The 26,163-nt window shown below is 41.5% G+C and overlaps 1 protein-coding gene across 3 annotated transcripts in view; it reads right to left on the bottom strand.

Annotated features, from left to right (window-relative positions):
- Positions 1–24,405, bottom strand: part of LOC130555841 (phospholipid-transporting ATPase ABCA1) — a 136,304-nt gene extending 111,899 nt beyond the window's left edge. For all 3 annotated transcript variants that reach the window (XM_057336360.1, XM_057336350.1, XM_057336368.1), the window contains exons 1-2: positions 24,243–24,405; positions 185–294 (exon numbers count right to left, since the gene is read on the bottom strand). In XM_057336360.1, coding sequence (XP_057192343.1) covers positions 185–250 — 66 coding nt within the window. In that variant the 5' untranslated portion in view covers positions 251–294; positions 24,243–24,405. The remainder of the gene's footprint in view (positions 1–184; positions 295–24,242) is intronic.
- Between the last annotated feature and the right edge of the window lie 1,758 nt (positions 24,406–26,163).

Genomic DNA, 26,163 nt, shown 5'->3' with positions numbered 1-26,163 from the left:
AACCAACAGCACCCAGCCCCCCCGGCCCCCCAACCCCCCAAACCCCCCCCATCCCCCCACCCCGACCCGTAGACGGCAACCCAATGTACACTAAAAGTGCATACATTTAAAGTAGTCCATGTAACTACAGTGCTTCACTACAGTGAGTGAGTGTACACTCCTTCAATGTTATGTGTGTGTGTACCTTCTGTCTTCTCCGCAGTATAAAGTTTTTCCACAGTAACAGTCGGAGTTGTGTCAGGAGACCCATTATCAGCTTCAAATGTTTCTATGGGAATAATCAACCAGTTACCCCTATAGAGACAAAAAAGAGAAATTTGTTATGAATAGAGAGTAAAGCAATCCCAAATCTGTTCATGAGCCTTGTATCATGATGCAAGTGGAAGGGACTTTAATTCAAGCATTAGATTCCCTGTCCCTAACGTTTGATGTCGATGTATTAAAAACAGGTTTGACATCTTTGAAACCAAGATTTCGTAAGAATCACCCAACTGGAGGATGTTAAAGTTAAGGTTAAACATGAACAAAATAAAATAATGCATCAGTCCTGAAACTTGACAGATCAGTCATGTGTTTGGACAAATATGTGTTGCTTCATGTATTGTTAAGCCTACAATATCATTTTACCCGGTTCATTACTTCTGCAGGTGTTAACTGACTATAATGTTTAATGACCACCAACGGGAGACCTGATGGGAATGTTATAATCAGTTCATGCAGTCTGATCTTAGAGGGGGGGTCTGATCAATAACTGGCGTTTATTATTTTACTGATAGACACTAACATCTAATTCATATCAATATTGTTTTATTCAGACATGTCGAGTAGCAGAAGTCTGACCACACGGTCTGTTTTGTTTTGCTAAACTAAATGGCTGAGGTAAATTACACCCTTAAATATACAGTACCATGAAATCAAAACTGCTATTTTGTAGCTCATATTTTATTTACTTAGAACTGCTTTTGCACTGCAAAGAAACAATTTCTTAATATTTTTATCTTTGTTTCTTTTGTACTTTTACAAATTTACTTGAAAATTAATGCACATTCATTTTTGTCACTATTTTTGAGGCTATGTGAATTGTGTTTTATTAAAGTGCTTTGCTGAGGTTCCCCAGTTCCCATCATGCTTTGCGTGGGAGTACATGATGATAGTAAATTTAGAAATAAAGTGTTATTTTATGGATTTTCTTCAACATCAGAACAGCATGAGACTTAAAAATGTTTAATATTTGGTTCTCTTGGCATTTAAAGCTGTTTTGGGTATGTTAGGGGTTTTCAGAGGTTACCATTTTCCTAAAGGATAGAGCATTTGCTTAGGTTATGCTCAAAGAAACTCAGCATGAAAGATGTTTTACTCAAAAGCCATTGCATTTGGGATGCTAGAGGCAAGATCTCTCGCTTTTAATTTGCTTTGAGAATTGTTTAAGAACATTGGGATGATTTTGGTTTTGTTCAACCAGTGTGTATGATTAAATTCAGTTTAAAAAAAAACAAGGTGGAACAATTAATAATTTCAATAATTAACAAGGTTTTTTTAAATTGGTGTTACTTAAAAATACATTTTGTTTAAGAGAAAAAGGTCATCTGTCTAACTCAATGTAGGTAGTTAGTTGAACCGTTCTCACGCATTCATACAGAAACAACAATCAGTCACACATTCACACCACACAGCCACCCTAACAAGACTTCACACTAGAGGAGAGCTTTAAAACCTGTTCTAATACTCCCAACAGCTCTTTAAAGAACAGATGCGAGCGCACTGCAGGACGGGAACGTCTTTAACGGAGCGGATTCCACTCTAATTGGTACAAGTGGGAAAGGTGAGAGTCATGCTCACCTTTGTTTCTCTGGAAATGAGCACAATTATCTTCAAACATGTAAACATACACATACACTGGTCCAGAAAAACACCCTTCCAGATGAGAGAGTTCAGGAGAGTTCATGACTTCAAATAAAACAAACACGTACTTTAATACAGAGGTGGAGTCCAGTATATTTTTACTCACATTTTCACGTATCTGTACTGTACTGAGTGTTTTTACTTTGGAAAAAAATACTTATATCAGCTATATCAGAAACATCAATAAGCATAACCGATAAGAAGAGGAAACAGGTCTAAATATAGACCGTTCCATCGGACGCGCGTTTGACTAGTGTCTATAATTAAGGATGCATTATTATATACAGTAATTGTCTAAAATTATCGGTATTGGCTTATAAATTAAATATGGGCATCGGCCCGATATGGAAAATTACGTAGATATGCTTTGCCGATAAAAAAAAGACGTGTTGATTGTGTAGCGCGCTCTGACATGAAGACGCCACCCAGATAGCAAATTGTTGCGGCCCAAATCCGGCCCACACCTTACTCACCTCATCTGGCCCACATACCACGTGGAATGATGGCCCTTGGGTGGCCCGCTCCTGTTTGCCAGATTTGGGCCGCAGGCATGCCAAAGCTATGCCACATGTCAAAAATCAAAACAAATAAAGCAGAACTGACCCAAATATAATCAACATTTCATTTCAATTCTGGCCCAGATTTATCCTAAAACCAACACCTTTCTGTGCTCCTGTTTGACAGAATTTGTATTGAGTTTCATTATTATTATAGTGATGATTGAGTCATTAGTGATGAACATCTGCTGTTAACAAACATATTCACTGCAGAAAAGATCAACAAAAATTACAAAAATTTAATGTACCCAAAGAAACACAACAACTACAATCTGAAACACACCCCAGCTAACAAAAGTTTGTTATAAGAATGTTCCTTAGAGGTTTTTCATGTTTTAAAATATTCAAAACGTTTTAAGATCGTTCCCAGCTGACAAAAGTCACCATTATGGTGATCAGTGTTTTCTTGAGTTGGGCTCTTGACCCTTGACATTTACTGTTTAGATTCGTTGTAACTCTGTGCTTTTAAAGTACATTTGTTATGCTAATGCAAATGATAATCTAATCAAATGGTGTTGGTTGGTGGTCATTGAGATTACTATCATTTTTAAATTTGAATAAATTGCTGTGCTGCTGATCCTGAAAGAACATAATAACATTTGGGAGTTTGATTGCATTTTGCAGTCTAGAAAGATTTGTGAAAACTGAAACAAATAAGTATTTAATCAAAAGCAGAATTTAGACACACAGACATCAAGAATCAGTTTATGAATCTCAACAATGGTGACAATCAGTAAACCAAAACTTCATGTTGCAATGCATGCTGGGTAACATCATAGCACAAAACTCATTCATAATTCCCAGCATGCATTGCAGTTGATCCGTTTATCTGAATTAGTTGGTTGATTCTCACCATTGCTGAGATTCATACACTGATTCTTGATGTCTGTGTGATTCTAAAATGTGTTTTGATGAACATACATTTTTCACAAATCTTTCTAGACAACAAAATACAATCAAACTGCCTGATTTTTTATTGTTCTTTCAGGATCAACAGCATAGCACTCAATCCAAACGCGAGCATTGAATCAAATTACAACATCTCAGTGGTTTCAATGGTTCCATACCAACACCATTTGTTCAGGTTCTCGTTTGTACTACCATAACAAGTGCACTTTAAAAGCTCACAGTTTCAGCAAGTCAAACAAAGTAATAGTCACGGGTCAAGATCCCAACTCAAGGAAACACTGATCACCATGATGGTAATATTCTTAAAACATTAAAATATGTTTTTAAAACGTATTCAAACACATGAAAAACCTCTAAGGAACGTTCTTATAACAAACTTTTGTTAGCTGGGTTGTGTTTCAGGTTGTAGTTGTTGTGTTTCTTTGGGTACTTTTTTTTTTTTTAGTTTTTGTTTATCTTTTCTGCAGTGATTGTGTTTGTTAACAGCAGATGTTCATCTCTAATGACTCAATCATCACTATAATAATAATGAAACTCAATACAAATTCTGTCAAACAGGAGCACAGAAAGGAGTTGGTTTTAGGATAAATCTGGGCCAGAATTGAAATGAAATGTTGATTATATTTGGGTCAGTTCTGCTTTATTTGTTTTGATTTTTGACATGTGGCATAGCTTTGGCTTAGGTGTAGGCCGGATTTGGGCCGCAACGATTTGCTGGTTTGTTTGCTATCTGGGCAGCTGTCACATAACGCATGAGCCCATGAGCAGTAAAATTAATTTTCGGGTCTTATTGCGTCTGAACTGTCATATAAACACAGGGTTGTGTTAAAACAAGGTTTTAGGTTAAGCCAGTGTTCTGACATTTTGTGTTACCATAAGAGCCAGCTACGTATTTTTGTTTTCTTAACTTTTTAATTTATTACGTATTTTTGTTCAATGACTGTAATAAACATCACATACAATTTTGCATTGATATCCGAACACAGTTTTATAAAATATATGCTCTAGCAGCAGTAATATAATAATTTGTGCGAGGAGTGCAACTCAGATCATTCATAATGGCGCTTTATTATGATACTGCACGTCATTCAGAAATCCAGACGAGCTCACACTGCTAAATCCTCCATGCCAAGCATTCTCAATATAACATCCCTTTGCATTTTAAGTCCACAAACGTAATAAATCAGAGAACTTGTGAATATATTTCCCATTGGGTACATTGGATTTGGATTTCTTGTGAAAAAAACATCTGTCATAATTGTTTTCCAACAAAGTATGCAGACAACGCAGTGTTCCTCGGGTAAAACTGCATAAAATCTGATGCGTCAGTTTTATGTATATAATGAGCCCACGCACACACGATTCATATTTTACAAGCACACAATAAGTTTGTTATTTCACAGCTGTGTTGTTAGTTTGTCAGCTATAGGCTAATGCTATAGCACAGTGACGTTAGGCTACTGGACTCCTGTCGTGTCCATCCACATTCGCTCTATCAGTGAGCCATAATCAGTCAGCAGGTATTTATGAATGTATATTATTAGGACAAAAGCTCATTGTTTATGGCAGATTGCTGTGTAAAGGCTTTTCTGTGTCGCCCATCACTGTAAATACAGCAGTCGTTTACACTGATGCTAAGCTACAGCTAACGCTATTGGCCATTACAACGAGTGATTTTTTTATCATTTCTCAACGATTGGGTTTTATTAGACATTATTACTATGTGCTGTTTTATTGCTGTCAAACAGTAAAACTCCCTTTACAAGCTATGTAAATTTTAACAAAAAAGATATTTACATAAGGTAAAATATAACAGAGACAGGTAAATAAATAAACGATTGCTTTTTTATTATAGACTAACAATTTTTGGTAATAAATTGTTTTAGAGCACCCTAGTGGCCACTTTTGGAAATGCCATGATAGAAAAAACTATATAGAAAGATAGACCTTTTGTTCTATCATCATCAAAAAAGACGTATAGACTTAAAGTATATTGATATCGGCTATCGGCTAAAATGACTTGAAAATTATTGTCATATTGGATATCGAAAAAATACCATGGATCACTATCTACAATATAACTATTTATATTGAATTAAATTAATGATATGTTGGGGTCAAAAAAGGTGTGCATGCACAGTAACTTCTGTTTATGTTGTTAAGATGAAACTGTCTATAAATCCATATTGTGTAAAACAGAGGGGTTATTCTGATGTTTAAGGTTCTTCAACAAACCCTTCAGTCAAAGTGGTTCTTCTATGACATCATGATGCACCTTTTTGAATAGGTACTGTATTTCTGTATGAAGAACTGAAACTGCGTTCTTGTTTTAAAGAGAATGTGTGGGCTGGTGAATAAAAAAGATGTCAGATTATTCTGCCCTGCTGGAATACATCTAAGTTAATTAGCTATTTGTCTTTTCCAAAGTGACTTACAGTACAATTATTCGCAGGATAGTCCCAATGGATCTGCTTGAGGTTAAGTGCCTAGATCAAGGACGTAATGGTGACAGGGGAACTCAGTTACCCAGCAGGTCATGAATCACCCATTTCAAGATTTTAACCTCCAACCCTTTGGGTTACCAGCCCATTTCTTTATCACACAGATAACATACTTGAAAGTTCACACTCACTCTGTTACAGTACATATTCTTCTCTTCAGAGGACATGTGTGCGTTTGTAAGGCAGCGTATTCAGCTGTCAGATCAACTGCATCTCTTGCAGTGACACACTGTCCTTTGGCGAAGGACTGTTCCATTTCTAGGATACGTACTGTAGTTTCGTGTTTAGGGAATATATGTATTTTTTCAGAGTACACATTCTTATCTCTGAGGTACAAATTCATCAGGGGACACGTTCTACTCTAACAAAGCCCAGGAGGCGAATCGTGTCATGTTAAATGAAAGTGCAGTTTCATGTAAAACAGAAATACATTTGGAACTAACAGTAAGAAACAAGTGTTGCATCTCGCACTTCAGTTGGAAAACAATTCTCTTTACACAACACACTCGTGGGGAAAAGCCACTCTTGGGACTTTTATCCCGCATGCATCCTGTGTTTGCCTTAGGTTTTTAAATACAATCAAATTGACTTTACGAGTCATTGAAACATACTACTATTTAAAAAATTGTTTTAATGTTTTTACGTTGATAAAATAAGTGTAAATTGCTTAATTTATTTTGATAAATTACATTAATTCAACCACTAGGTGAAATTAAAAACGTATAATGGTAAGTTGAAATGACCAGAAGTTGCGATCATTTTTACTTGCGTATTCTGTCGCATTTCCGATTGAAACAGAATATTGAATGAGAAAATAATGGGCATGACTTGTGTTTTCCATTGAGAATTGATTGGATGTATAAAAAATGGGTTGCCCTTTGAAATGGAACTGTCAGCAGACTGACAGTTGAAGGGGGGGTTAACAGTTTCCCTGCCCAAGCCATTAAACTGACATCATTGGAGATTGATAGCCACTAGAGGGCGGAAGTGCATTTTCAGATTTTAATTGAAGATTATGAGGGCACATGAATTTTAAAAAGAGAATCAGAGTTGTATTTTTTTATTTCACGGGGACTTTAAAAACAAATGTTGTACAATGACTACCGTTTACATGCACCCTCACTGTGTCCTAACCAAACATGATGCGACAAAAGGTATCTTTTCCATGTTAATCAGAGGTTCAGCGCTGCGCAACGAGCAACGGCCGTTTCAATTTTAGAAACTGTTTCCATTTCTGCGACATCGTGGCTGACAGCTCCGCCCACACAACGATCTCATTCAATGTAAGTTCTGCACCTCATGAATATTAATCGGCAAATATGGAGGAGGACAGGCTATATACGTGTGATTACATACGTTTAGATTCTGAAATTATAGCATATCGTCCTGTGAGGCATCACTGAAGTCACGATAACAGGAGGCATCTCTCTACATGCACTCTTCAGATGCTTTGAGCCATCTGGGAGCTATTAGAAGGAGAGACAGGCACTTCTCTCTCACTCTGGCCAGTGTGAGAATTATCAGGCACAGAGGAGGAAAAGCATACAGCAGCATCTTGGCCATGGGTGGGCCAGTGCGTCCACCCCTAGGGGCACGTCCAAGTCCTTTAGCGAGAAGAACATAGGACAATGGGTGTTTTTGCGCTAGGCGAATAGATCTACGGCAGCCTGTCAGAATCTCCTCCATATCATGCCCACTATCTGAGGGTGTAGGCGCCAATCTCCGTAGAGAGGTTTCCCCCTCGATAGAAGGTCTGGAACATGAGTCACGCGCAATGACAGGAAAAACCGCCCGCTCCACACCAAAAGCTTGTGAGCTAGAGTGTGAAGTTTCGATGAACGCAAACCGCCCTGGTGATTGATATATGCCACCGCTGTAGTATTGTCGCAGCGTATGATCACATGATGTCCCCGTAGGCGAGGCAGAAAATAATTCAGAGCTTTCCATATGGTCAGGAGCTCTAAATAATTGATGTGTGCTAAATGTAGTCTGCTCGGCCACAAACCGTTCACCACTCTGCCCTCCTGGGTTGCACCCCAGTCTGTTAAGGACGCGTCTGTCATCACAACTTTCCACATCATCACCGTCCCCAAACGGGTTCCCTGTGCGTAAAAGTCTGTGTCACTCCATACCATAAGACCCTGCAATCTGAGGCCAGTGCAATACTGCACTCTTGTCCCCTTTCTGAACTGTGACACACAGCTCATTAGAGAGAGAACACGCTCCTGGGAGAGACGTGCTCGCATGGAGACCGAGTTCAGCTCCAAGCCCAGGAAAATCACAGTCTGACTGGGTGTAAAATTGCTCTTGTTCACATTCACCCTGAACCCGAGAGATGTGATGTGTGTAAGCACACAGCAGGTGTCCTGGAGCACTTTCGACTCGACTACTACGAGCCAATCGTCTATGTATGTCAAAATCCGCAGATCTGACATTCTCAGGGGGGCCAAGCCCGCCTCCGCACACAGACAAAAAGTGAGAGTGAGAGCCCAAAAGGGAGGACCGTGAATTAGTAACATAGGCCTAGATAGGTGAAACAAAGAAACTTCCTGTGTGGTGGATAAATGCTTATGTGGAAAAAAAGCATCTTTTAGATCGACCGATGTGAACCAGTCGTTCTGTTTTATGGCGTGGGCCAGTGTGCCGTGGGTTAACATTCTGAAATTGTATTTCCTCAAATGTTTGTTCAACACTCGTAGGTCTAAGATGTGACGGAGAGAACTGTCCTTCTTTGGGACCAGGAAATAACGAGTAAAACACCTGATTTATCAGGTCGGGGGGCACCACCTGAATCGCTCTCTTCATTAAGAGAGAAGAGATTCCTCTTTCAGAATGTGCACGGCACTCTGGTCCGTGTGAGAAGAGAGAACGCCGTTGAAAAGCGGGGGTTTCATTACAAACTGCAGTCTGTAACCCTGCATAATTGTTCGCATTACCCACTCGGGAGCCGCAACAGTCTGCCAGGCTGATTCGTAACTCGTGAGTGTCCCCACCAGAGCCTGGGACGCGCTGAAACGCTCGAGCGCGCATGGTTGACTCAATCGTGATGCAATGGTGCCATCTAGCAGACAGACTAGCGGCGACATGCGTGGCTTCAGAGCGGGGTTTTCTCTGTGCTGAGAGATTAGCTCTCTCTGGAACGAATTCATCGGATCCGTTTGTTTTGTTGTGTTTTGTGTGTTTCTTGTGTTGGGGAACACCGGAGCCGAAGCCTATTGGTTGGGTGAGGGGAATAATTTATGTGCTGTGTGGTGACACAGCTTTTGCACATTTCCTCACAACTGACCCCCTGAACTTGGGGGGAGAACACACAATGTCCACTGCCTGTGGAGGGGAGTGAGAAAACCTCCTTCTTTTGGACAGGGGCTCTGGGGCCGAAAGGGAGTCCGAAGAGCTTGTGGCTCGCGAACGAGGACTCTTCGCCCCTAACGGTCGAACATCAGGCTGGCCTCGTGCGTTTCGAGTCGGTGGGGGTAGGGTTGGGGGATTTCCTGGCCGCAGCAGGAGACGTTCTTGCCCAGGGTTTAGTAGAGGGTGGGTTACTCTGCCTTGGAGGGGTTTGTTGAGGGGCTTCTCCTTGCTTTGATGCGGGTTTCGCCCCGTGATGGGGGGTTCTGCAAACGCGCAGTGGGTAACTGGCGTGAAGATGCTTTTCTGGGAAGGCACAACTTGAAAGCTTCGTCTTCCTTCTTTTTGGCATTGCATCGTTGCTGCATCAAAGCCACGGCGGGACCAAAGAGAGCCTGATCAGGCTCGACCAGAGCACCCGCGGATGCACCGCTTCTCACTGTCAGGGAGTCCAGACAGGTTAAGCCAAAGTGCGCGTTCCCCCACCACAGAAAGCGCCATGGATTGCTAGCTTGAACAGCCTGACGAGCATTACGTAGGACGAGGTTGTTGACCATAAGGACCTCCTTCCTCAAGACTGGCGAGGGGGATCCTTTGTCCAGCTGCTGCCCCAAGTCGTCCAGAATTTCCGCCTGGTAAGTGGAGAGAAGGGATGAAACATTAAGAGCCCTGAAAGCCACGGCCGAGGATTTATAAGCGGCCTGGTGAACTGAGGCAGAAAAACGGTCCATTTTGCTTTTGATGCTTTTATACAAAACAATGTAAAGTGCATTGAAGGTACATTTGACCAGTTTGAGTGTTCAATGGGAATTGAACCCAGAACCTCAGTGTTGCCAGCACCATGCTCTATCACTTGAGCTACATGAACCATGTTTTATACATCACTATTCTGTTTGGATGCTCACCCTCATGTCCTTCCAAATTTTTATGCCATCTAGAGAACAAAGAAGTTGTTGTTTCCTGAGAGAATAAACATGTTCTTGTTCATACAATAAGAGTAGCACCATAAAGTACTCCATGTTATTTTTAGTAAAGAACAAATTATTTGTAATAAATAATAGTAATTTCTATATATATATATATATATATATATATATACTGTATATACTGTATATATTTGAAAAGGAGAATATACTATTCTTTTTATTTATTTTTATTTGAAATGTAAAAAAATAAATATTTTGGTCAGTGTTACCAGTATGACGTGTTTATAGTTAAGTATACTGTAACGCTCTTATGAAACTGCCTTGTCTTAAATGTCCTGGAGGAAAAACTCACCGGCTGTGAAAGCATTTTTTTAACTTCACAATATGGATTGTTTACTAAAGTAGGGGCACTCGTTCCTGTTTGTGACCCAGAAAGAGAGCAGAGTCTTTCTCGGTCTCTCTCTCTTTCTCTCGTAATTGTCTCTAGTTACAGTAAATATTTCATCAGGCATCAGGCAGAACGTCATGCAGGAAAAATGACCAGCACAGGAACCTTGTATGAAATATGCAGGGAGTAATTTCCTATTTATGAATCACTGTCTGCCTTTCTATCTCCACCGGAGAATTTTTTTCTGCTGGAAATGGGGCAGCGCGCACATACACACTTATCTCTAATTTTAGGGGCCAATTACGGCGCGTGGCACGGAAGTGGAAGGTGTATAAATTTGTTGGAGCTAAAGGTCAGAGAGCGAATTGAAGGCCGTTATGGGATCTACAGAATTTGCATACACTGAAAAGCCAGCAATATTTTTCTGAGATTCAATTGCTCTGCCAACGCAGGAAACTCTCCAAGAGTCAATGTGTCTGGGACTTTAGAAAGCACAGAATGTTTAGAATTGTGTGTGATAATGTTGCTATAACTGGAGCAAAATGGAATAAAACAACCTGATCTAACGGGAGAACGGAACTATTTCATGTCGTTCAGCAATATATTCATATTGTATGAATATGTGTGATGTGAATTGTGCAAAAACATACGACTGGTGGAAAAGAAGCAAGTTTGAAGGACTTTTTTAAAAGGTAAAATAGTTGCAAATTGCTATAAGATTGTGTTGGTAAAAGGGCAAATTAATTCAGTTTTGATTACTTATTTGAATTCTAAATCTGAATAATTATTGTTTTATAAATATTGTTCCCCTTCAGTCGGTCTCTCGACGTTGTGTTGAGAGACAGACTGGGGTTTGATCTTGAGAACCTATCATCTCCTAGAGGAATTTAAAACGGCAATGGGCTTTGGCGGATGGCACACGCATGCCAGTCCCCGCCCCGTGCATACGGGTATACAAGGGAGGTGGCGTCGGCCATTCACTCATCCTTTGTTTTTCGGAACCTGCATGACGGTACATGTCAAGCGATTCTTCTCACTGAGAATTCCCTTTCCAGACAACACGAAGCAGCGGATTTCTCCCTCTCGGTAGCGGACTTCCCCTGGGCGTCTCGGCAGCGAGCCGCAGATATTTCTAAAAGAGCAAATTTCCTCTCACAGTCTGCACTGTCTTCGGGCATGTCTCGCAGCTGTGTTCTTGGGTATGACAGACTCATCCCAGAGTCCGACGGGCACGACACCTGTATTGCATGTTGGGGTTCCAGCATGCAATGGCAGGGCTCGTCAATTAAGGTGTTGCGGTCACGGTCGACTATGTTCTCCGGAATGTAGCCACAACCCCGTCTGCTTCCCGAGCGAGTTCGACTGCCACTTCGGCGAGGTCGACCGCTTCGGCGAGCGGTGGGGGTGATTGGGGATTCCCAGGTCCTGTGCAAGGTCAGGGAAGAGGGACACCAAGTACTGTTAGTTGCGCATTACTGGCCCAACCAAACTTGGTTCTCAGACCTGGTGGCTCTGAAGACAGTTCCCCCTGGCCGATTCCCCTGACGAAGGACCTTCTGTCGCAGGGGAATGGCACGGTGTGGCACCCCAAGCCAGGCCTCTGGAATCTCCACGTCTGTCCCCTGGACGGGAGGAGGAGACCTTGAGTGGCTTGCCGCCAGCGGTCAGAGAAACCGTCCTGCAGGCTAGAGCCTCCGCCACTAGGCATTTATACGCTTATAATTGGCATCTCTGCTAATCCTGGAGTTCTTCCCGAGGGGAGAACCCACGGAGTTGCCCGATCGGGTCAGCGTTGGCCTTCCTACAGGAGAGACTCGAGAGCAACCTCTCCCCTTCCACGCTGAAAGTGTATGTAGCATCAAAGAGGCCCATCGGACCCTGATTGCCCGAATCATCTAGTGCCAGCCTGCACCCATATTTCACAGCTGCCCCCACAGGAGCCTGCTCCCCCCTCTGTCTCTCCACTGCAGCAGATTCCTCTCCTCCAGAAGCCAGTATTGCCGTAGCGAACGCCCCCGCAGGGGCCCGTGCTTCCAGCCCATGCTCTGCTACAGCAGACACTTCCCTACGCTCACGCTCTGCCGCAGCAGACAGTTCCCCAAGCCCACGCTCTGCCGCAGCAGACACTTTCCCAAGCCCATGCTCTGCCGCAGCAGACACTTCCCCAATCCCATGCTCTGCCGCAGCAGACATCCTCTCCTCCCCCACCACTTCCCTCACTTCTACACTCCACCGCTCAGTAAGAACCAATTCAACAGGACTTATGCCCCAGCAGGAACCCTCATCTCCATCAACACAGTCTCATCTGCTCCAGCAAAGGCTTGTGACCTCTCTCCGTCACCACAGCAACCATGCTCCAGCAGCAGCTTGCATCTCCATCACCACAGCCTCAGCCGCCCCGCAGGGGCCCAGCTCTTTTTACGGCTGCAGATGACACCACCCAACACGAAGCCAGTAACCAATTCTACAGTCTCATGTGCTCCAGCAAAAACCGCCCCGTAGGGGCCTGTGCTTCTTTCCTTACTCTGCCGCAGCAGACTCCCTTTCTCCCTCAGAAGCCAGTATCGCTGCAGCGATCACCCTCACAGGGGCCCGTGCTTCCTCCTGTACTCTGCCGAAACAAATTTAACTTCTACAGAAGCCAGTATCGCTGCAGCACAGGGGCCCAGTCCTCTTCTCCGAGGCCGCTGCAGCTTCTACTTCCTTCGCTCACCCATGAGCCCTAACCTCCACACCGCACTGCCGCTGTAGTGCTGCTCCCCAGGAGCCCTATCTATACTCCACACTACTGCAGTAGTGCCCACTCCACCAGAGCCTTATCTTCTTTCCTTGTTGCAACAGACACTCTCGCTCCCATAAGAACCTGCAATGAAGGCCCTACCCCAAGCAGGGCCAGCATCTCGCCAACTCAAGCCAGCCTCTTTGGGGGATACATTGCTCCAGCTGCTGTCCTGCATCTATTGCATTGTTGGGGGTATGATCCGGGTCCGGACACACACCAAGCCCGGGGCCCTCTCCCCGGTCAAGGGGCAGGTGCTCCGACTACTGAGGATTACCGAGCTCGGAGTCCTCACCCCGGGACAGCACGCCAAACACGCATACTTATCCATTCCAGTTTATTAGTTGCAAAGAGAACTCGTGAAATGATGTTTTATTAACAAGGTTCGGGAGGAGCACGTGCAGATAATTAACTCGGCTGGCTTTCGATAAACAATCACAGCAATCATCCTAACAGTCTAAAAGTAGTCAAGCCACCACACCTCCATTCTCTCGGACGTTTTGCAACATCCCTCCTCCACCCCGACTCCACACCATAAGCACGTTTTTTACCTCAGCACCGGGGGGTATGATCCGGGTCCGGGCACACACCAAGCCCGGGGCCCTCTCCCCGGTCAAGGGGCAGGTGCTCCGAATTCAAGGAGGATTACCAAGCTCGGAGCCCTCGCCCCAGGACAGCACGCCAAACACGCATACTTATCCATCCGTCCTTGTGTGTTACACAAGGCGGAAAACACCCACGTGGCCAGCCGCTTGTTCTGTAATCAGATGCTTTGTGTGCTTGTGTGTGCGTGTGTGCGTGCGTGTGTGTGTGTGTGTGTGTGTGAGTGTGTGTGTGAGCGTTCATGTTTGTATATCCCGGTGGGGACCTAAACCTGAATACACACCAACACATGGGGACTCGTGTCACCGTGGGGACCAAAACTGAGGTCCCCAGGGGCAAAAAAGCTAATAAATTGTACAGAACAATATTTTTTACAAATCTAAAAATGCAAAAAGTGTTCTATGATCTTTAGGTTTAGGGATAGGGATAGGGGATAGAATATACAGTTTGTACAGTATAAAAAACATTACGCCTATGGACTGTCCCCACGGGGATAGTCAACCAAAGCCGTGCGTGTGTGTGTGCGTGCGTGCGTGTGTGTGTGTGTGTGCGTGCGTGCGTGCGTGTGTGTGTGTGTGTGTGCGCGTGCGTGCGTGCGTGCGCGTGCGTGTGTGTTATAATTTTCGTGACATTTGTGCAAGTTAGAATGAATCAGATTAAAGTATGACAAGTTAATAATGAGCTAAGACAGAGGGCAGCAAACAGTTTTACAGTAGCAATAAAAAATGTGAAAATGTTTAATCAGCTTGTATATTTGTTTCATGATGATGGCATCTTGAGAAGGACAGTGTCTCCTTTTCCAAACATTAGATTCAAAGAAATGTGCAGCACACTGAAAGTACACCAGGCTATGTTTATTGTTGTTTTATAAGCATATCTGCCCTACATTATAGGAATAATACTTCTAGTTATGAACTCATAATGTGTCACAATGGTTTCTGAACACTCAGGTGATAGCATTTACAGGAAGTGACGGTAAGGGGAGGGGGTGTATTGTGTACTGTATACAAGAGTGTGCAGGGACAAAGGTCAAGACTAGGGGGAGAAGCCTAAACCTGCTTCGCGCTGCTGTCATATTATATGTTTGTGGATTAAGTTCACAAGGAAGTTAGACAGAATTTATAGGTCATGGGTAGAAAATATTATGTTACGTAATGGCAATGCAGTTTATTCTCTCAATTCACATTTTGCTGAGTCATGATGGAGATACTGTGCACACACACACACACACACACACACACATTTCCATGTTATTTCTATAGAAATAATGATGTACTGTAAATGTTGTATGAACTGTACACTCTTCAAAATAAAGGTGCTTCACAATGCCATCGATAGAAGAACCGTTTTTGTCGAAATGGTTCCATAAAGAACCTTTAACATCCAAAGAACCTTTCTGTTTTACAAAAGGTTCTTTGTGGTGAAAAAAAGGTTCTTCAGATCATAGGCGCCGATTTCTTTTTTCGCCAGTGGGTGCTCGGAGTCGGCACATCACCACGTCCCCAATATTTTTATTTTATTCAGTGTACCATTTGCATGATAACATTAACAACAACCATTGTTTACAATCCAACTAATAATTAGTTTTGCTCCAGAATTTCAGTGACAGAAACAGAGTTATGAAAACATTCCGAAAACATTCACTAACATCTTTAACAGAGGCCTAATAAAAATATTACACTGAGGGCCTATTCCTTTTTAAGCCATAACATTGCTTCAAGAATACATTTAAGAATAAACATAACTTTGAAATAGTTCCAAAATAGAACAAGAATCACAAGAAAATAACAAAATATTTCTACAGCTTCTTTAAGAAATATATTATGCACATTGCGCAATGTTGTAACATACAATAGGCATTTTTAATTCAGCTCTCCTTGAGCAAATTATAACATTTTAATATGCTTAAACTTGATTTTTCCAGTGCTTTCTACCAGCTAGAAAAGCCATCTTTTACAAACGCTGCATATCGATTCTTGCTCGTGTGTGGTAGATGGGAGTGGGGAAGGCATGTCTTTTGCTTTACAGCAGAGTTCACAAAATACCTTGTTTTTGGTAGCATTGCATGCTAGGGATGGGGGAAAAAATCGATATGGCGATTTATCGCGACATTTCAGCCCACGAGACGTTATCGGTACTCTGGCACAAAGTATCGATTTTTTTTTTTCAAATACAAAAGATCTAAATTCATACCTACACTGTGCTTACCAGAACGGCAGTACCCACATATTTCTTGTGGTGACGCTCCCAGATTACGGATGGTCAGATGAACAGAAATTGTAATCACAGCGGGGAAGAAATACGAGCATAATGGCAGACCAACAACAAATTAGAGATGCGCCAGCATCTTTTAAATCAAAAGTTTGGGCGCACTTTGGATTTCGTAGTGAATGTAAATAAGTAGACGTGGTTAACTCGGCGCTCTGCAAGTTGGGAATACTCTTTTGACCTTCTTTCAGTCTGTAGTTTCGTGATTCGCTCCAGTCCGGCGCTTTCTCTCTCACCCGCAGTGTTCGTGCAGGGGTGCAGGTATCTGCGCGTGCATATTAAAAAAGCTCATTCTCACATATTTCAGAAGTCAGATTGTTTTGTAAAGCTTTAATAGTTTTTATAAAGCTCAACTTTAGGCGAGCCGAGGCGAAACTTGCGTTGAAATGCGCGATGATCCTCATAGCGGGAGCGCTTTGACGTGACGCGCCGCAAACCCCCGTTTTGGGAGACGCATGTGGAGTCACCAGAGACTCACAGTCCAAAGACAAGCGCAAGGATAAACAAACCTAAAGTCAGAGAGTCGCAACACACAAAAAATGCTCATCTAATAGATCATTTTTTCCCTACATTTACAGATGTCGTGATGTATTTTTATAGAATTGCCAAGCGATATATCGATTATCGCAGAATCGGCGCATTGTGATATTATCGGTATCGTGAGCCCTGTATCGCATATCGAATCGTATCAGGAGGTACCCTGCGATTCCCATCTCTATTGCATGCTATCCAGGGAAATGTTTTTTTCCAGTTTTCTTGATATGTTCGAGAGATCTGCTTCTGCCTCCCGCCTTTACTTCTGCTGCTGCTATCATTACTTGATGATGTCGACGACAACGGCTGTTCACTTGAAGAAACAGCAACACTGCTACTTATTGAAGAGATGCTAGGGTCAATTGAAGTTTCCCTTCAGTCGGTCTCTCGACGTTGTGTTGAGAGACAGACTAGGGTTTGATCTTGAGAACCTATCATCTCCGAGAGGAATTTTAAAACGCCAATGGGGTTGGCGAATGGCACGCGCACGCCAGTCCCCGCCCCGTACATACGGGTATAAAAGGGAAATAGTGGCGGTCATTCACTCATCCTTTGTTCTTCGAAACCTGCGTGGCATATGATTGCCAAGTGATTATCTCTTCGAGACTCTTCACTGCTGGATTTACGACACAGAGCAGCGGACTTCTCCTGGGCGTCTCGGCAGCGAGCTACAGACCTAAAAGAGCAAATTTGTAACAGTTGCGAGCATGTCTCGCAGCTGTGTCCTTGGGTGTGACAGACTCATCCCTGAGTCAGACAGGCATGACACCTGCGTCACATGCTTGGGGGTCAAGCATGCTGAGGCAGGATTTGTCGATTCGGCATGTTCTGTGTGTGAGAACATGGCGATCAAGGTGTTGCGGTCACGGCTGGCTACGTTCTTTGTGAGTGCTGCCGCCACCACGTCTGCTTCCCAGGCGAGTTCGACTGCCGCTTCGGCGAGGTCGACCGCTTTGGTGAGCAGCGGTGGTGATTTGGGGGTTCCTATGGATGTCACTCCGTCAGCTTTGGCTTCGCGGACCACCCATACCCCAGCACGCTCACTTGGCTTGTCCCCGATGAGCTCCCGTCCCCGGGCAGTTGAGCTCAAAATGAGGTCGACGCTGAAATGTCAGCAATGCTTGCCCGGGCAGCCGTGAGCATCGGTTTGCAGTGCGTTACCCTGCCCTCCCCTAAACGCTCGCGGCTGGATGCGTGGTTTCTCTGGGCGGAGCGTGGTCAAAAGCCATGCGCCGCCCCGGTGCCATTCTTCCCGGAAGTTCATGAGGAGCTCACTAAGTCCTGGTGCGTTCCCGGCTAGCAAGCTTAGGTGCTGTTACTTCCCTGGATGGTGGGGCGGCCAAAGGCTATGTCGACACCCCCCAGGTGGAGCGTGTAGTCGCGGTGCACCTTTGCCCGCAGACAGCTGCCACCTGGAGGGGTCAGCCTAGACTTCCTTTCAAAGCTTGTAAGCTCTCTTCGACACTCGTGTCAAATTACTTAAAGTTTCAATGTCACACATTCTTTAAAAACTATCTTAGATGCAGATGGTAAACAGTTTGTAAATGATGACAGCAGTAATTCATCAAATGATCATCAAATGATTGAGAAGAGCGTCTCAGCATGTTACAAATCCAGACACGCAGTGCTTTCGCAAGCTTTTGAGTGTGCTAATCTAAGATCATGTTCACACTGCAGATAAACCCTGTCATTAATCTCATCCTGACCTGAACACACAAATTTTGGTTATTTACAGGAGCGAAAATCAGATTTACTACATCCTTAGTAACACCCTTAATCTTCAGGTAGTGACAACCAATTTATATGAAATCCACGAAATGTAAACAACTAATTCATAACTGCAAAAAAATGCAGTTTATCATTCAAAAACCTGGAGTATACTGTATGTATATTATACTCTGAGCCAAGGGTTTAAATAAGACATTTATTTTAGTAGTAAGAAAAGGAATAGCAGCTACACCCAGAGATGAAAATTCCGATAATTTACCCGCATGTCGATAATTCTAAATCTAAAGACACCAGAGAATCAATGAGATGCAAAATTATTAATGTGTTGTTCTATTTTAATTGGGCCATCGTATGTGCTTGTTTCTGTTTCAGCCCAGGTCAGGATGCAGAGCTCTGCCTCTCTCCTCACCTCTCAAATCCAAGACTCATATTTCCCCGTCCTGACTCCACACCTCCCCGCCCGGGCATTTTACTCCTGTTAATTATTTACTTTTTTAAATAAACTAAAGAGAACATATACTGGAGGTTTTAGGATTATACAACAACAGCATAAAAGTGTGACGTAAAGGGAAACATTTACAGTCAAATTTAGCACTCTTTCGAGGTCACTCATAAAATATAAGCAACCTCACGACATTTACCACAGTAATTCTCTGTGTACAAGGTCATCTCAAACACGCTAGGTGCATTTTAATACTCTGTTTGGATAAAATGAATCATCAGGTTTTGTACAAAGTTAAAGGGGTTCATGCCAAATCAAATGTATGCTATAATTAGTTCATGGCGAGACCTGATGGTAGAGCAGAGAATGGGAAGCGGCGACCTGACAAGAGCTGAGATGATAGAGCTGGATAAAGAAGGACGCGGTCACTTGACACATCTTCACCACAAAATCTCAAATGCTATTAGATTATTAATGATAATCTTAAAACTATAATTTACCTTATTAGTAAGTTTATTTATTTTATTTAACCTTGTTGTTCAAGCTCTCTGGAGCTTGTGCAGAGGCAGCAGCTTTTGCCAGAGGGGAACTGGAATCCCCTGGTTGGGCCTGGGTTCTCCTGAGGTTTTTTTCTCGATTAGAGTTTTGGGTTCCTCGCCACAGTTTGCATACTGTTTTTTGCACTATTTGCCTGGCCGGGGGGGGGGCTGCTTCAGAATTTTAAAGTTTTACTTAATTTATAGTCTGTTATATTTGACATGTGCTTCTCTCTCCTTTATCTTAAATGTGTGCTCTCACTGTGCGTGCGTGCGTGTCTGTGCGTACTTGTCTGTGTGCGCATCCGTGTGTCTGCGCGTCCGTGTGTGTGTGTGTGTGTGTGTGTGTGTGTGTGTGTGTGTGTGTGTGTGTGTCTGTGTCTATGTCTATGTGTGTTAGTACGTGTGCATATTGTGTGTGTGGAGTGTTTTGTATGTGGGTATGTCTGTCTTCTGTGTTTTCACCTTTTTATTGTTTTTACAGGTAATTGTTTTGCTTATAGTCAATATGTCTCATGTACAGCTGCTTTGTAACAATGAAAATTGTAAAAAGCGCTATATAAATAAAGCTGAGTTGAGAGTTGAATTTACATTTTCTCTCAATATTTTGCCTCAGTTTATAGTCAATGTAATTTGTAATAGAAAATGCTGTATTAAGTTTTAAGGATTCATTTTTTATTAAGAACGCAGAAACCAGCCATTTTCACTAGCTTCTATTTTACATTACAATATACTACATTGGGCAATTTCTACTATATTATTAGCAGTTTACCTAACCATTTTTAAGTTGGTCCTGAAATCTACTCAGACAAACTTTTTTGACCCAACCACTATTCAAATACTGAGACCACAGTTGTAGGTCACTTTACTTTGTGTTCGATAGACAGGACATTACTGCATGGTTTATTGCTTTACATAAACTATATTTGCAAATTTCTCCCACTAAAGAAATTCCGTTTTGAACTGAACCACACATCGCAGTTGTGGTGCAAAAAATATTGTGACACTTAAAGTGATTAGTGAAATATTATTTTCTCACCCTTTCGTCATTTCAAACCTGCATGAGAAGATATTTTGTAGAATGTTGTTAACCGGCACCCATTCACATGCATTGGTTTTGGTTTAACGCTGTTCGGTTACCAACTTCAAAATATTTTATTTTGTGTTCTTTGTGTTTTCTTTGATATGATTATTGCAGGTGATATCTTTAAAACACTTTTCCATTGTCTGTTAAACTGTGATATAACACTGGCACATTGTGATGGTCTTTGGCTTTGTGTCTACATCCAAAATCAAAACTCATATAAGGCCATAAGCAGTCTTTACTAACCCACAAACACAAAAATTCATCTGGTCCATGGTAATGAAAGAAATAGAAATTGCAACTGTTTGTAAAATGCATAGGGTACATTTGCCCTATTACTTAGTATATTCCATGGTTATTTGCTGAACATATGGTATTGTTCGGGTGTTTATAAAGAATAGAAATAAAAATGATGCCCATTAAATCATTACAGCACAGTGTTAGCAAAGATTATGCTTTACTAAGGGCTTAAAGCAGGACTCTAGACTAACATTTAAGACAGCTATTGGCAACAGCCCTTAATTTGGTAGCACCAAAGTCGTGGGGTGAGGCAAGACAAAAGAGAAACAAACTACATCCAAACGTGTTTAATACATTAATACATTTATAAATATACATTTATACATTATAAATAATGATTTGTAAATTAATATAAATCGTTATTGTTTATACATAAACTCTCTTTTAACACTACCATATTTAAAGCACATTTTTAACAACTAAATTATTGTATGCTACTATTTTCATTCATCTGTTGTAAACAACTCGTATAAGAAAAAACAATTCCTTTAATATCAGTAAATGTTTTTGGGCACATCCTTTGTTGTTCAATGAACATAAGATCTTTATTATGCTGCTGCCCCTTTAAGTGCCAGGATTTGGATATACGGATCTAGTACTGTGACACATGCGTTTTATTTCCCAACTATGTTCACGAAACACGACTGCTTTTACAAGGATGCTTGCTAATATGGGAATTCTGATGTAATTTTGTGTTTATATGTCAGTTTCAGAGTAAGAAAACGTGAACGAACTCAGTTTAGTAGTTTGCTCTAATCGCTCTTGCGATTTTAGTTGCATTTTAGCGCTCACTCGTCTGCTCTGTCGGTCCTTCTCTTCAGAAGTCGATGCATTGAATGCGCCTCTTACCTGCCCATTACGCCTTTGTGGGACGGGGGCATTTTTAGATCAGCGAATGGCTGAAGGAGGTGAAATGAAATGACTGGAGGCGCCGATTGCGCAATATTTATTAAATTTATAATGCGCGAAAATGATATATATATTGATCAGTTTGGCAGTCGCACCAGTGTGACCATAGAGAAAAGCTGGTCGCACCGGCAGGAAATATAGTCGCAAAATTTGACCATTTGGTCGCAGTCTAGAGCCGTGGCTTAAAGGGAAAGTTTACCCAAAAATGAAAATTCTATCATCATTTACTCACCCTCAGTTTATTCCAAACCTGTATAAATGTCTCTGTTCTGCTGAACCCAAAGGAAAATATTTAGAAGAATGTCAGTAAGCAAACAGATCTCATCCCCCATTGACTCCCATAGTATTTTTTCCCCTACTATGTCAGAAAATGGGGGATGAGATCTGTTTAGTCACTGACATTCTTCCAAATATCTTCCTTTGTGTTCAGCAGAAATTTACACAGGTTTGGAACAGCCTGAGGGTGAGTAAATGATGACAGAAGTTTTATTTTTGAGTGAACTATCCCTTTAAGAGCTACTTGCTCTTAAACTGTTCAATACTAATTAAGCCCCAAGTGTAAATACTTCTCATTTTAAGAACTTATGATCGGCTGATGCAATTCTACCAAGTTCTGTCTTATGTTCAGTATTAATAACGATAACAAACACAAGAGCCAGAACAGAGAGTCGGCTCACTTCATCAGTTTACATTACTCTTGGTCCCTCTGAACTCGTGTGATGGAATTAATACTTCACATTTTTGCATATTCTCTCTGAATGTATTGCCACATGCAAAGCAAGCAAACATCCATCAAGGCAGACGAATCATAGCCGTGTTTATAAATAGACATGAAATACTCTTGCCTGTTTGAAATTGCTTGAATTTACACAAATATATGCAGAGCTCCTAAAACCATTTGGACGCTTATGTCACGTTATACTTTTCTATTTTAATGCATATACTGTATAATATTTTATCTCGGAAATTTTGTTTTCTGCTCTCTAAGCTACTTCACTTTCCAGTCACTTTCATTTATGTTATATCTAGACACATACTACATTACATATCTAGACTAATTTACTCTTAGACATTAAATGTCTACACTACAGTATACCACGTTAGTACAGACGTTCACACAACATTATTTTAAACGTGTGTATTATATAGGGGTTTGTGATATGATGCTATTATATTGTGAATCAATAAAAGTCTCCACAGTCCACTTTTTCGAAAGATCATTAGATCCTACACTATATATTCTATGGCTGTGTGCTCCAATATATCGGTATATTGCAAATAAACAAAAACTGTACAAATTTTGACATTTTAAAAATTATTTTTCAATTGTCACTGTCAGAAGATTCTAGAAATGTCTGTATAGCACAGGGAAGGTGGGATGAAAGCGGTGATGGGTGATTAAGTCTGAAGACAAAAACGATCAAATGTACACTTCTGAAGTTTTGAAGACTACTCAATAGTAACTGTTATGTTAAACTGTTGTTTAGAGCTCAGTGTTATGCCAGTACCTTGTAATTTCTGAGTATGAGTAATAATATGTATAATGTATAAATGTGTGAAAATATTTTTTTGTTTTTTTGTGAATACCGTCGATTGGAAGAAAAACAATGTGAGTGATTTTCACATTCAGCACGTTAAACATCATGAAGAAACATAAAAAATGAAAGCGAAACACAACTTTTAATAAGTAGCAAAAAATGTGTTACATTGTGTAACTAATCCAGGTTAAGTATTAAAAGTATGAAACAAGAACCCAGAATTAAACTTCCTCAGGTTTAAGAATAACCCTGGGTTAACTATTTCAAGTGTGAAATGGCCAAACGTTTCACTCACATCAGTACTTAACATTAATAATGACAGATGGAGATAGTAGAAACAGTCAGATCTGTTCATATCTATTTTGTGATTTCCTTTAACCCACATCTCCTGTGTTAGATAAACAACATACTTTTCATAGTTTTGCATAATCTCTCTGAATGTATTGACATATGTTAAAGAAGCAAACATCAATCAACCCAGAAACCCAGGTTCAATGTCACTTCCTAGCCAGACAGAGCTGTGTGATTAAATACATTTTTATATAAATACATAATATTTGAAGTCAATAAAATATCAACACACATTTGTTGCTTCAACGACAGGCACATATACAGTATATGCCCCAGAGGTTGATTTTTATGAAAAACATTTTATGGAAGACCTTTTTAATAGCTTGTATTTTGTTACTTTTCAAATGCCATTTATGTGCATAGTGTACATTATTGTTTAAACTGTGTCCCATACTTTCAGAATGAAAATAAATTACAAATAAATATTATGTTAAAGCCTTTTAAATAGCATTACAAGACCCGTTTTTGAGATGAGGTAAAGTGCTTTGTCAGCTCTGTGATGTTTGTGTGTTCACCAACAAATTAAATAGACTAATAAATGTAAAAACTCTGTTTTACAGGCATCCAAACGCGGCGTGTACAGTAATGAGATACACATCCCATCTCAGGAGGCGGAAACTTCAGGAACTCAACACTCACCTGGGTCTTAGCTGGAGCAGATCTGTGTCAGCTTCTCATGCTTCCCTTCAATATCATCCAAACACCGGTACTTTACACACAAGACAACCGGCAACACATACATAAACCTGCATGTGATCGTCTTTTTACTCTATCTTTATACCCCTCTCTCTCTCTCTCTCTCTCTCTCTCTCTCTCTCTCTCTCTCTCTCTCCGCACTCCCCAAGCAATAAAGTACGCAAATACGCTCTGTGCAATCGCTATGGTAACAGTACAGGTGAAGTGGTGTGTGTTACACAAGGCGGAAAACACCCACGTGGCCAGCCGCCTGTTCTGTAATCAGATTCTGTGTGTGCGTGCGTGCGTGTGCGAGCGTGTGCGTGCGTGCGCGTGCGTGTGTGTGTGTGTGTGTGTGTGTGTGTGTGTGTGTGTGTGTGTGTGCGTGCGTGTGCGTGCGTGCGTGCGTGCGTGTGTGTGTGCGTGTGCGTGTGCGTGCGTGTGTGTGAGTGTGTGTGTTATAATTTTCGTGACATTTCTGCAAGCTAGAATGAATCAGATTAAAGTATGACAGGTTAATAATGAGCTAAGACAGAGTGCAGCAAACAGTTTAACAGTAGCAATAAAAAATACAGCTCTCATGAGGTGAACGGCCTGGGAGACACAGAGAGACACAGAGACAAACAGAGTGTGAGAGAGAGAGAGAGAACTTTGTGATATCCATTATGTAGTCTGAAAATCTGTCGGTTTCTAAAATATAATTCATTCAGCAATTTTCTTATGAGGCAAATGTATGATGTTTAAAGCCTGTTTTCAGTTAAGATAAGGAAAGGACACTGGTTAAGGAGGTGATTCTTACATTCAGTAAATGATGTCTTCACTAGCAGCTCAAAGAGAGGACGTGAAGCCATCAGTGAATGAACCGCGTATGAAAAACTCTCTTTGCCCTGAAATGCAAATTAAACAAATCAATAAACACTGAATGCATCAGGGAAATAAGTTGCGAAAAACATCATCTCACATTACTTTCCCTTGACTCCACACGTTTGTGGTGTGAAAATGTTTAATCAGCTTGTATATTTGTTTCATAATGCATGGTCTGATGGCATCTTGAGAAGGACAGTGTCTCCTTTTCCAAACATTAGATTCAAAGAAATGTGCAGCACACTGAAAGTACACCAGGCTATGTTTATTGTTGTTTTATAAGCATATCTGCCCTACATTATAGGAATAATACTTCTAGTTATGAACTCATAATGTGTCACAATGGTTTCTGAACACGCAGGTGATAGCATTTACAGGAAGTGACGGTAAGGGGAGGGGGTGTATTGTGTACTGTATACAAGAGTGTGCAGGGACAAAGGTCAAGACTAGGGGGAGAAGCCTAAACCTGCTTCGCGCTGCTGTCATATTATATGTTTGTGGATTAAGTTCACAAGGAAGTTAGACAGAATTTATAGGTCATGGGTAGAAAATATTATGTTACGTAACGGCAATGCAGTTTATTCTCTCAATTCACATTTTGCTGAGTCATGATGGAGATACTGTGCACACACACACACACACACACACACACATTTCCATGTTATTTCTATAGAAATAATGATGTACTGTAAATGTTGTATGAACTGTACACTCTTCAAAATAAAGGTGCTTCACAATGCCATCGATAGAAGAACCGTTTTTGTCTAAATGGTTCCATAAAGAGCCTTTAACATCCAAAGAACCTTTCTGTTTTACAAAAGGTTCTTTGTGGTGAAAAAAAGGTTCTTCAGATCATAGGCGCCGATTTCTTTTTTCGCCAGAGGGTGCTCGGAGTCGGCACATCACCACGTCCCCGAACCCAAACCCCACCCCCACAGGCTCCAACCACCAAAACGCACATGCGTGTCACCAAAGATTTTTTTTCATAAGCAAATTATAACTTAAAATATTTTTCAAACTC

Source organism: Triplophysa rosa, linkage group LG1 (genome assembly GCF_024868665.1).
Source record: "Triplophysa rosa linkage group LG1, Trosa_1v2, whole genome shotgun sequence".
NCBI classification, from domain to species: domain Eukaryota; kingdom Metazoa; phylum Chordata; class Actinopteri; order Cypriniformes; family Nemacheilidae; genus Triplophysa; species Triplophysa rosa.
Note: the sequence above shows the minus strand (reverse complement) of the source record. Positions and strands in the feature narration are given on the sequence as shown.